The 13188-nt window shown below is 36.4% G+C and overlaps 1 protein-coding gene across 1 annotated transcript; it reads left to right on the top strand.

Annotated features, from left to right (window-relative positions):
* Positions 1-214: 214 nt before the first annotated feature.
* Positions 215-12512, top strand: LOC112565121 (melanotransferrin-like). Its single transcript, XM_025240424.1, has 14 exons — positions 215-665; positions 1390-1531; positions 1774-1898; positions 2664-2762; positions 3145-3303; positions 3607-3812; positions 6091-6421; positions 6740-6986; positions 7383-7498; positions 8301-8417; positions 9422-9595; positions 9850-10044; positions 10282-10357; positions 11334-12512. The coding sequence occupies exons 1-14, from the start codon at positions 605-607 to the stop codon at positions 11581-11583; spliced, it is 2298 nt and encodes a 765-aa protein (XP_025096209.1). The 5' UTR covers positions 215-604; the 3' UTR covers positions 11584-12512.
* Positions 12513-13188: the final 676 nt, after the last annotated feature.

Raw genomic sequence — 13188 nt, 5'->3', positions numbered from 1 at the left:
TAATAGTTTGAGAGATAAATAAAAAAATTAAAAAGACTTGTTTTGCCACCATGCAACCACTTATTTATTTTACTGTTATACATTTCCCTTCCTCTCAAGTTCTCAATTTCTGTTTACTTGTCTGCCAGCAGTCCAGTAATACAAGATCGTGGGCAATATTCAGATTTTACTGTTATAGAATAACGGTCGAAGAAGCGCCTAGTTGTGTTTTGTATTTAAATTGCTTTTTAGACACTATTCAAAGCTCAAAGACAAATACTGGACGTTAAAAAGACAACCAGTCTGCACCATCTGAGACTATATACCTATTTACGCTGTTGGCCTACCTATTCCAATAAACACCTTGACCGAGACACTAAGTTGAAATTACTCCGCGAACAGGTGTCAATGCAATTTGATGGTTTCTCATAAGTGATTAAAGGTAAAAAAAAAGTAATGTTTATAGCAAGTAATAAATTAGTAAAATTTGGTTTGTAAATACTTCTGAGTGATAACTTCGAAGAGATTCTTTTTCTAGCGCGATTGATAATTACAGGTGTGGAGAGTGAAAGTACCGGATGGCGGAAGTGTGACAGGAAAAAAAGCTTGAACTACGCTACTCAAAATGGGTTTCCAACGTACGCTGGTACTTATAGTAATCGCTGTAGGCACAGTCATTGCAAGAGGTAAGCAGTTAGCACCTGTTAATGATCTGAATTGTGATTAAGTTTCTTTTTGTTATTGTAAACACCTAAAGCTCTTGATGTACGAGGTACAACGCCGTCCACAACAATAGGGGGTTGACGTCTGGAGTAGTTGAATAGGAAACAAGCTTTGCTGTTATACAGTACCAAGTTTGTTAAAGACTTTTATTTATGCAAAACACATTAATTATCAGTTTGTAAACCGTTAAGTCCATTCACTTCAAATGTTTCCTATTTTGATTAGAAGGGTATCTCATGGCCACCATTAATAACATTTAAGGTATGCTTCCGGTACTAAAAACACGAGTAACTTTGCTACTTTTTAGAGGTGAGATAATGTAGTCGTCCATCTGTTGTGTTACCAGTGGGAGCAATTTTGTGTATTTTAAGACTGCTTTTCAGTAAACCATACCAAGAACTAACAGCAGGAGTATAAAATTTCCTGAAACATTAGAAACCACACAGCAATTCCCACCCATAAAATGGAAGGGGTTTTTATACCCCCAGTTAAAATTGATGAGTTCTTTTAATATCCCAGATCAGAATACTGGGAGTTTTTTAAATCTCCTTGTAGAAAGCAGGGAACCAGAGGTTTCAGGTCATGCATGCCAAGAGATTTGTGGGGTAGACAGTCTATTCCAGGTCTTTGTGCATGTTGGTGCATCTCCACAAAACCAGTCTTACATTATTACTTTCTTGCCCACAGACACAAGATGGTGCGTAGTGAACAGAGCAGAAGAAGCAAAATGTCAGAAGATGAAGAGTGTGATTCAGAAAATGAAGAGGAGTAATGTTACTGGTCATACCCCATTGCCATCTGATTTTATGTGTGTCAGAAGAAATGACGTGTAAGTAGTGTTTTTCATATTTCCATCAAAATAATAGTTTCTCATTGCCTTTGTGTGGAAGAAGGACACAGTTTAATACTATAAATATATTTTTATATAAATTGTGTATGGTCTATGGGTTAAAGGTTATAGAGTTGGTCAGTCTACATATGACCATTTGCTCTCTCTCACCACACACAGTATTTAATTATATAAGAATTACAGTGTGGTAATTTGAAAAGCGCATTTTTATGGACATACAGATTTGAATGCATGGAGGCAATAGAGTTGGATGATGCTGACCTCATGACACTGGACTCGGGTCAAGGTTATTTCGCAGGCAGACAGCACAACATGATGCCTATCATGGCAGAAAATTATGAAAATGGTAAGCAGAATAATATTATTATCAGTTTCTTTAGGTTATCTTGCTGGATTTGTTTTAGATGTCACATTTATGTCTTTAGTTACATATTTAGCTTGAGTAATTTGGTTCTTTTGGATATCATTTCGGAAATGTTTTCTACGCGAAGGCAGTAGCCTCTCTGAACTCTACTGTGGCATTTACTTCTGAGTCCTCTTCATATCAAGGTGGGGTATAAGGCATCCACTAGAGACCTCCATTTTTGTCTGTCGGCTGCTTTGGCATGAGTCAAAATTGAATGTTGAATGTATCTCCTTGACTCTGTACAGCATGTGTAGCAAATTTGTGCATGTAGATGTGTACATGTACATGCTCACATATGTATTAGGGTATTTTTATACATGCAATGAGTAGTAGAACTGAAAGGCAGGTGGTGTATTTTGTATGGTGGTGGAAGTGAACTGCAGGTGGTGTATTGTGTATGCAAGTTTGTGTGTGAGAGTTAAGAGCAAGATTTCCTTTTTGAACATAATATATAGTAGTGCATGTACATAGGTGCAGGTAGTGCTGATTGCAAGTATATACTTGTCAAGAAACTTGTGACCATAATTAAGATGTATTCCTTATGCATCATCACTTGGCAAGTAAATTCTATCTGCTTCAGGGACTTAACATGATTTATATGATTTTTTGCCGTATATCTCAGTGACATAGATTGACAGATTAGTTATAATCTAAATAAGAGAATGTTCGGGCTTTACAGTATGTTGATGGACTTTTCTTTTCCAGTTACAAATAGCAAACCTACATACTACGCTGTGGCAATGTTTAGAACAAACAAACCTGTTTCTTTGGACAATTTGAATGAGCAGAGGGTCTGTTTTCCTGGTATGTAATGGCATTTACCATAAACCAAGAATACATCATTTTAAAAAAAAATTTCAAGTTAGATGATATGTTTTGCAAGGAAAAGTCAGTATATTTAATGTAAGAGCGAAGCACATATATTTATATGCAACATAAATTTAAACATTTTATAGCATAAATAACTGGCAAATGCTTTTACTATGCACAGCCTTGTCTGCTGAGGAACTGGAAACTGGCAGAACTTTCATAAATGGGTCATGTTGCATCCATTTCTTTTTTAATATGATGCGAGGTGTGCAAGCAAAAAATTACTTCATGATAACTATCAGCTCATTTTTATCCAAAGTCGGTGTATTAAAGACAAATTACTTCTTTAAGAATTTTGTTTCTCTTGATTTTGCAGCCATAGGAACAAGTGCTGGATGGCTTTACCCTATATCACGTCTTATCCGTGATCAGTTCATTGTGGTGGAGGAGTGTAATGCCATTGTCAAAGCAGCTTCTACCTTCTTCAAACAGATGTGCCTTCCTGGAGCTTTGACTTCCTTTTACAATCCCTTTGGTAAAACATGTAGAGAAGTAATGTATAAATAGCAGCAAGACCTTGGTGACATTGGTCAAGATGTATAAACTACGCATTTGTGTCCTCAATGTATTTGATAAAATACGTGGATGCTTTTTGGTAATTATTTCTTATTAAAAGTTGTCTGCAACTTGCAAATTTAAACATTAACTTTTGAACACTGATGAAATTTCTGCATGACCATTATGTTAGATTGAGAACTGTTGTTGGGAAGCAGAACTGAGTGAGCGAACAGATTGTGCAGGTCCTTGAAAATCACATGCTTTTTGTTGGCCTCTTCAGGAAACAATCCAACCTCTGTATGTGAGCTGTGCTCGGGACAAAATGAGGAGTTTTGCACCACAAGTGATACCAGTGGAGGATTTGATGGGGCATTTCGTTGTTTGGCAGAGGGTCGAGGTGACCTGACATTTCTACGCCATGACACCATTCAGCTCATGACTGACCCAGCATATAATATTGCCCAGAATGTCACCTACACACCTGATGTTAGTACATGAATGACATTACGCTTTGGTGATCTTTATGTTATTGAAGTTTGCATGGACCATATTACATCAGAAGTTTTTTAACAGTAATACATGATGCTTTAATGTAGCGTATGTCAGTGTGATGTGCTTTCTATGTTCACTTCCAAGATAATTGTGAAATCACAGTTAAATATGATTCCAAGCTTGTAATCAGGCTTATGAACTTTTTCAAGACATTTTTTTTAAGTGATCAAAGATAACTCATATAATCTTCCTACAAAAGTCTGCTTTTGCAGATTTAGAAACAAGTTAATGAGAAAAGCTCTGTAAACAATCGCTACCTTCACATGATAAGGGAGAATGCTTCAGTGATTTAAAGGACATTGATGGGGAGTCAACATGTCCAAGAATAGGGACTAGGCAATCAGCCTCAATCCTCCAGGCTAGTAGGGTTTGGTTCATGGCTAACAACCTGGATGTGTTTGAAAAAAAACAAACTAGAATAACTACAGCAGGTAATTCATTAATGTGTGTATAGGCCAGCCTGAATGTTCATAGAGAATTGTATGACTGCAAGCAGCAAATTTCAAAAGGAAGGTGCTTCCACAAAGAAGCTTCAGCATCACCAGAACCAAAACAGGAACGGACTTTTGTACAATGTACGAAACAGGCAAGCTTGTACAGCTCATAGAAATGAATAGATACAGACTACATGTATTTGTAAGCGAGAGCAGATGGACTAAATCAGGCAAATTAAGGACTTCATCAATAGTGATTGTACTAAACTTTGGAAGAAAAATGATTTACATTGTTAAGGCGTTGCAGTCATCCTGAAAAAGAATAGAAAAGTCTTTCTAAGAATAGAAGTCAGTAAACAGCAAGCTTCTCACTTCCAGGCTGAAAGGCAAGCATAGTAAACAAAACATTGATTTAGTGCTTTCTGCAAACCGCTGACACCAAAGAAGAGGTTAACGAAATCTATAAACAACTTTAAGCAAAGATTGAGAAGCCATCATATCGTGATACCATCATTGTTATCGGGGATTTCAATGCCAAAGTAGGAAAGTATGACAGCAACTTTAAAAGAATCATGGGAAAACATGGATGTGAAGACATGAATGATACTAAGAGAGGCTAGCTGACCTCTGCAACACCAACCACCTCATCATTTTAGGTACATTCCCACAAGCACAAACTTGATATTTGCCCAGTGGGAAAGATAAAAACCAGACTGACCAAGAATAATCTGATAAACACCAAGTCAGAAAGACTGAAGGAAAGACATACAGTGTAGCACATAGGTAGAAAGACTGGTTCAAGCATACGTATCAGAGCAGAGGAGGCAGCAAAGAATAGCTAACCAATCTATACAAAATCGTCAGTTGTGTGGAAGAAAAAAATCCCAACACAACAGTGCCTGTCAAAGATAAAGAAGATAATAACAAAGAATACGAAGCTAAAGGTACAGAGGAATTTTAAGAAATTCTCAGCAGACCACTCCCAGAAGAACAGCAGAAACAGGATAAGCAGCAAAAAATATAGGCATCAACACAGTACCACCCATGAAAGGAAGAAATCATAGCAGCAATTCCGTCATTAAAAAGGCAGCAGGATATGACAATCTCAAGGAAGAACTCTTCAAAGCAGACCCATCTATCACAGCAGAAATTCTTGCACTCTTTGTCAGATGGAGGGAAGTACAAGTACCCAAAAGCTGGACTAAATGAATAGTCATTAAAATCCCTGGAAAGGCACTTCAGTAACTGTAAGAACTAAATGAACATCATACTCTTGCCCATTACGTGTAAAATAATGGCCAAAATTATCCTAAAATGAAATTCTCAAGCAAGAAACAATAAAAATGCAGCATAGTTTTATAAGAAGAAGCTATACAGACCAGATATTTACCATCCATTATCAAACAATGTATCATGTAGCAGAGATAACTTTACACTTTCTCAACTTTAAGAATGCTTTTGATTACATTCTTGGAAACTGTAGTCAGTGCATGTTCATGATGTATAATAAACTTCAGCACATGGTAGAAATCCTTAAAAGTTTTTTATGCCAAATTTATCTGTAGCATAGGGCATAAATCATTGTTTTCACAAGTAAAATCTGGGATGTTTCATATGACAAATAATAGGCTGATCACTACAGTAGGTGTCAGGTATGTTCTGACATCAACACTGGAAGACACTGCAGATGCCTAGAGCTAACATACTAATTAGCATTAATGGAGATGCACCCCTTGATCTGTTTAACAATATTGCTTTCTAATTTATGTTTTTGACAGCAATTTCGTCTCGTGTGCCCAGACCGCACCACACGTTCTGTCGATGAGTATCTCACTTGTAACTGGGGACAGATATCTTCAAATATAATTATGACCTCAGCAGTGCGAAGTGCTGATGTTATCCAGGGCTATAAAGCTTTCCTTACCAGGGCTTTTGAATGGTTTGGTCCATATGGAAAGTACAAGTCGGAGTTTGAAATTTTTCGCTCGAATACTACCTATGACACAGATGAGTTTGCCCTAACCTTCAGTCGTAAGAACCAGATGTTTTCTGACCAAACCAAACGCTTGGAGGATGTTGTTGGTAGTACGACATACTTTGAGTGGGTTGGTATGTATCATGGCTTCTGATTTTGCTATTCTGTACTATACCAGTGAATAATTTGTACAGATCTTATTATCTTTGTTACACAACATTCTATGTACTGGATCAAAATCAGCTCTGTGGATGCATGCTAACAAACAGCTAAGGGAAATAAAGAGTAAAGATTCCAACTTGCATTTTACAAGAGAGCTTAAATATTTTAGACATTTTCACTTTTTTTTTTTTTTTAATTACAGCAAGACCTTTAGTTACAGTTGTGCATACTCATTTTTAGGGTGTGTGAATGACCTGCTGATCAGGAATTAATTTCTTTTTCTGCACCAGGAAATGACTTTGATAACATTCTGGATTACATGAATGCTTGCCCATCAAATGCCATTCGGTGGTGTGTGATCTCGGAGGCAGAGAAGCAGAAATGTGAATCTATGATGCTGGCATTGAAAGCCAAGGACCTGAGGCCTGAACTGGACTGCTTGTATGGTAAAAACACCACAACCTGCATGGAGATGATATACCAAGGTGATGCTGACCTTATCAATCTGGATGCTGGGGATGTCTACCTTGCTGGCAGGTTTGTTGGGCTGCTGATCAAGTGCAGAGATTAAAACAGATAATCGTTTTTCCTTTCCCCCCCCCCCCTTAATCAGCTTATTTGCTTTTTATGGAAAGTGCACTCTTTTAAAGCAGCCTGCCTATATATATATATGTAATCACCACTTATATTTCAAATTCCTGTTTGGAAACAAATCCTTACCAGTTTTAATGAGCTTTTTCAGTGAGTTCTAATGTATTTGTCTATTTTTTGCTCACTAAAACTTTAATGAGGACTGTAATAATAAATATACTGATTTGATTTATAGAGTAAAATGATTACGTACATACATGAAAGTTTAAACATTTGGATGGCTACTCATTGATGCTATTTTAAAAGAGTGCATTTCAAAGATTCCAGTTTTTGTCTGCATAGGAGATATGGTTTGGTGCCAATAGCATCTGAGGATTATGGAGACATGAGCATGAAATTTAAAGTTGTTGCTGTAGCAAGGAAGACAGACAAGCATACTACACTTTTCAATATGAAAGGTAACAATTATAAGGCTCATTACTTTAAATAGATCATTTGTGTTCAGTGCCAGAAACATTGTTTTAAGTTGTTGAAGAGTGAAGTAAGATCATTCCTGTGTTTGGTGACAGTGTGGTTCTTTTTATAAAAGAGATATTATTTGCTTGAACATTTCTATACTTATCCAAACAAACAAACAAAATTGGACAATTTGAGTCTGGGGAATATTGATGAAACTTATGATGATGATGATGATGATGATGATGATGATGATGATGATGATGTCGATTTGTAATGCGCAGGTATCCATTCTGAAGAATGCTCATTGCGCAGAAAAAAAAGAACAAATGAAGAACAAAAAAGTGAACAAATATATAAAACACCAGGAAAAGTAAAAAAAAATGGACAGAAGTGTTTCTTGGTAGTTTAAGACTGGCTTGAAAGAAACAGATGGGTTTTCAGTTTTTGCGGAACGTGGTTGGTGAGGTGATGGTGGAGAGTGACGATGGCAGAGCATTCCACAGCTTAGGTGCCGCATTTTTGAAGGCCCTGGCTCCAGTGCGCTTCTTGTTGGTGTCTTCCACTGCAGGGAGACAGAAGCGTGACTGGGAGCCTGAGCGCAGGCTACGTGACAGCTGGTACGGAGGAACTATCTCCTGCAAATAGTCAGGAGCAGTTTTAGACATGCAGGACTGGGCAATGGAAAGTACTTTGTGGTCAATACGCTTGTTCATTGGGAGCCAATGAAGGCTCTGTAGGATCGGGGTGATGTGCTCAGTGGACGACTTTGCACGGGTGACTTACACTTTTATTCCCTTTCAGACAAAAGATCCTGTCAGCCAGGAATTGGTCGTGGAGATGGTTGGATTGTGCCTCTGAACATCTACATTGAAACAGAGCAGTTTTTGCCTACAGATTGCAGTATCTTCAATAATATAGGTAATGTAGCTCCCTATCAAGTTGTATCTCTTCAAAACCTAGATCAACATTCTGATGATTCTCACATTAATTATTTTAAATCAAAAATGTTTAATAGCATTTTATTTCATAAGTTCACATACATATGCAGGCTTCTGCAAGAGTGTGCACTTTCCATAAAAATCATGCTGATTAAGAAGAAAAATGTAAAATACTAATCTGTTTAAATCAAACCTCACTCCCATCCCCATCTTTTAGTACAGTTACATTTTCTTGCATTTTTATACAAGAAAGAACGTAAACAGGTTTGGAAAAGCCTGACAAACAGCTGAACCTATAATTGCACATTGATTTAAATAATAAGATGAAAGTATCAAATTTAATTTGAATTAGATATTGTCTTCTATGCTTGTAGTGTAACTCTCTAATAAAATCTGTAGCCAGAACAGCATCCTACACAAATCTACACAACGGGAAGCTTGCACTTGATTTTCCAAACCTAAAATAAGCTGTTGCAATGCTGTGGGTTGTTACTAGAACTATTAAGTCATTTGCTAGCTTTATCTTTTAGAATTAACAGTATTCATGCACCACCATTCTGACAGTCAGAATGAGGCTTAATGGAGCTGCATCATTGTTCAGTATATTGTAGAGCCTCTTGCCAGTTAGCAAAAAGAGGTTTAGAAGTAAATGTGTATGTGTGCTTGTCAATATGGGCAAACTTTGAAGTACACTTACTGGTTGCCCAAGAAGATATAAATGATGTTTTATCCTAACTCATGTATCACTCCTGTTTAGAAAACATAAATACAGCAAAGAGGATGAAAAGGGAAACAGGCATACCTGTTTATTATAAATTTAATACCTTGATTTAGCATATTATTGGCATTATTTATCAGCACTGTCTCTATACTCTTAGTAAATATTTTTGCTTAGTTAATTTCTTTCAGCCTTCACATATAATGTTGTTCATTCATTTCAATGTTTTAATAAGCAGCACGCTTTCCCTTCCCTTTTGTCTGTAGGACAACTCTTTGTAAGAAGCTGCATCCCAGGGGCACTGGATAAAGAGTATAACCCCAACCAAACTCCCATCAGCCTTTGTGAAGGGTGTGCAGCTGGAGGCTACCGCAAATGTCTGCGCAACAGTGATGAGCAGTACTTTGGTTCTAGTGGAGCTTTTCGGTGCCTTGTAGAAAGTAAGTGTTGCAGGAAATGATTTGTTCTACAGACTTTCTGAGCAGAGAGGTTATGCATGTTTCATTAGAAGCACTTATGTTTTACTCGAAGCAAAAATTGTGAGAAAAAAAAGAAAAAAATTCATTTGCAGATTTGAGGGTACTACCATGCTGTAAAATACCAGAGCCTCTGATAGCACTGAATGTAAATGTTTGCTATATTTGTAATCTCTGATTAGCTGATATTTGCATTTATTTGTGTTTTTTGTTTGCAGAGGGTGGTGATGTTGCTTTTGTGCGACATTTGACAGTGCGGGATAATACAGATGGACGAAACCATGCCATCTGGGCACGTAACCGTCGTTCAGATGACTATGAACTGATGTGTAAAGATGGGCGCAGACTGAATATTGACTTTTTCAATCAGTGTCATCTTGGAGAAGTTCCTGCCAATGCTATTGTAACATCAGGTATATTTAACAGTTTGCCTATTTGTGCTCTAGCTTTTTAATTGCTGTGTTTGCATCCTTTTTTTTTTTTTTTTTTCTTATATGTTAATACCAGTTGAGCATAAGTAAAGCCTTTGTTAAGATTGTAAACTACCAAAATGTTTGGCTGTCGTGTGTCAGTGTCATCATCATAAATAGCTTTATTTAATACTTTAAAGTTTCACAAATATTTGCTTTATAAGTATTTTCTCTGTGTAGGTCGTAAAACAACAAAACAAAGGGAAATCATGTGGAACCTCATTAATTATGGCCAGCAGTTCTTTTCTTCAGATATGTAAGTTCCAAAAGCATTGTTGCTCCTCATAAATTCTTGTTTCATCCTTGTAACTCTACACCTCTCCGTTTATACTGATATCATGGAAACCCACATGCCTGACTAATGCTTACAAAGACAAAATACAGTGATACCTCGGTTCTCGAACGCCTTGACTTTCGACCAAATCGGTATTCGACCAGGAAATTCGAGAAAATTTTGTCTTGGAATTCGAACAAATATTTGGAACTCGAACATCCGAACGTCCTAGATGAGCTGAGTTGAGCCGAATGGCGTTCATTCTGCCCAGCGCGCCTTGCTTGCGTCATCAGTGACAATAACCATCCCCCTTCCCTCCTCCCTCCACATTCATTCCCTCCTGCCATAAAGTTTGGTACAGGTACAGTAAATGAAACACAATTTACTGTACTGTACAGTACTTTTTTTTTTTTTAATAAATACACTTTTATTTCTTATTTCTTGTTGAGACTCATGTTTTTCTACATATTATATACAAATTAGGCCAGTAAATAGGCATTTTCTGGGGCTTGGAACGAATTAATCCAGTTTCCATTATTTCCTTTGGGTTTCATTGCTTCGGTTCTCGAACAATTTGGTTCTCGACCGTCCTCCCGGAACGAATTATGTTCGAGAACCGAGGTATCACTGTATATATCTAAATACAATAAAAGCTTGCAAACACAAAGATCTAAAATACAAGAGGAAGAGGAATGGAAAGAGTAGTGGCCACCAGCTATTGCAGGTTTTTAAGGAAGAGGCAGGAAGTGAAAACAGGGGCAAGGCATTTCAGTTGTCATAGTGTTTGCAAGCTTTTATTGTATTTAGATATATATTTTGTCAAAGTTATTATCTGCCTTTTTGGCCATTTATTAATCACGATTAAAGTATTTTAAACATGTTATCTTCAAATATGACTCGTATTACATTTGTATGATAGTCTTTGTAACTTTTTTTCCTTTTTTGGTACTTGTTCTAGTGATGGAGACTTTCACATGTTTCATTCGGGTAACTGGTACTCCGATTTGCTCTTCACTGATGCTGCCGTGCGGCTGATGAAGATTCCAGAAGATCGACAAAACTACAAAACTTGGCTTGGAGAAAATTTCATTGCTCAGATTGAAAACTTGCAAAAGTACACATGTGTCAACCCAGACAGTGCCTCCCAGTTTGTCCCAAGTCTGATGCTAATTATACTGATTTCAGTTGTGGCACACTTTCTGTCTTGAAAGGAGAAAACAGTTTTAAGATTGTTTTCATTGTAATTTCTGAAATTTGATATACCAATCCAGGTGTGTTGCAAATAGGCAAGTGTGTGTGCATTTGTGTGAGTGAGAAGAAGTTGGTGCAAGAGTAAGTCACTAGAATGAGAGAATTTTCAGAAACCATTGTCATTCCATGTAATTTCTCACATTCATTCCATTTTTGAACATCATTCCAGACTTTTGTAAATAAAATTCATCATACTAAACATTTACTAGATTGGAGTGCCAGAAAAGTTACATATCATTTTCCCAAGAATTTGAACTTTTGGATTATCATTTGCTGGGTCTAATCTGTTATTAACATTTGCTTTTTTAAATTCATATTTTAATGTCATATACTTTTCCTCCTGTATTTTGTTGTCAAATGAGAAGAGCTAAAATTTGCATATCTAGCCTTGAAATAGTTAAAGAAATCAGAAGAATGGGGAGGGTATTTTAAAATAGAAAAATAGTCTTAATATAGATCTGAATATAGCACACTATTATTCATTGTCTTATATTTATAAATCTTATGAAAAGATTGCTTAAGAAATATTTTTGTGAAAATAAGAGTCCAAGAATATATACTCTTGAGTAATTTGTGCATGTAGCCAAGATAAAATTCTGAGCTTTTTTATTTTACCCAGTTTATTTCTGACTTCAAGAGTTCAAACTGTTTTATTGATTTATTAATCCATTATGCGATACTTCTTATTTCATGGTATATAAAAATTCATAGTTAAAAACTTAGTTTGCAATTCTTTGTACATAGATAACTTTTGTAGATATGAATTACATATTTTTCAATTAAACACCTCTCATTACCATTGCTGAAAAACTGTTTTACATAATTTCATTACTTAATACAGATATATTTGTCTATGATAATAAAGTAATAAATACTTTTCTACAAAGTGTACTGTTCTGTCCTTTTAACAATGTGGATGTCCTCGAAACTGTATGGTGTACATTCTTCCTTAAACAGTTATCATTTTTTTTTTTCTTTTGGAAAAGAATTATTAGTGACAATAAAAAGGTGCAAGGCCAGAGATGAAAATGAATCCATCCAAGCAAAACATGCAGCTGGCAAGGCTGCAGCATATTGCAAAGTATGTACTATGCTATGAATGCTAAGCTTCATCATGTAAATAAAACAGTGAATGTGCTTGAGCATTATGAAAATCCACACCATTTGTCTGATACTAAGCAAACATTGCCAGAGTACTTAAATGTGGAAAGATCAAAGACTGTCAGTCTTGTTTATTTAGCTTTTGGTCATCTTTGTTTCAATTTTATGTGACCAGTTTAAGATGTAGCTCTGACATCAAGGTAATTTCATAAGGAGTGAGTGATTACAATGTAACTTTTTTTTTTTCAAGTGCAATTCAAGATAGTGCTTGTACTAGATAATGCTAATACATGTTGAAACAATTTCTCTCGCACACATAATTCTCAGCAACAGTAGATACAGTTGGCGAACTTAGGTCACCTAAGCTAGTACAAGATCACAACCAGAAGAGCTGATCACTTGGAATAAATGAGTTGCGGTGACGATTGGTTCTGCATAGAGGCATCGCGTACCTACAGCCA

Source organism: Pomacea canaliculata, linkage group LG5, assembly GCF_003073045.1.
Source record: "Pomacea canaliculata isolate SZHN2017 linkage group LG5, ASM307304v1, whole genome shotgun sequence".
Lineage (NCBI taxonomy): Eukaryota > Metazoa > Mollusca > Gastropoda > Architaenioglossa > Ampullariidae > Pomacea > Pomacea canaliculata.
Note: the sequence above shows the minus strand (reverse complement) of the source record. Positions and strands in the feature narration are given on the sequence as shown.

What these genes read in the sequence shown, in the direction of transcription:
- LOC112565121 (XM_025240424.1), top strand. Translation starts at nt 605, where the DNA reads ATGGGTTTCCAACGTACGCTGGTACTTATAGTAATCGCTGTAGGCACA. An exon ending in TGTGTCAGAAGAAATGACGT is followed by an intron (nt 1,532 to 1,773) that starts GTAAGTAGTGTT and finishes ATGGACATACAG; the next exon opens with ATTTGAATGCATGGAGGCAA. An exon ending in ATGTCACCTACACACCTGAT is followed by an intron (nt 3,813 to 6,090) that starts GTTAGTACATGA and finishes TGTTTTTGACAG; the next exon opens with CAATTTCGTCTCGTGTGCCC.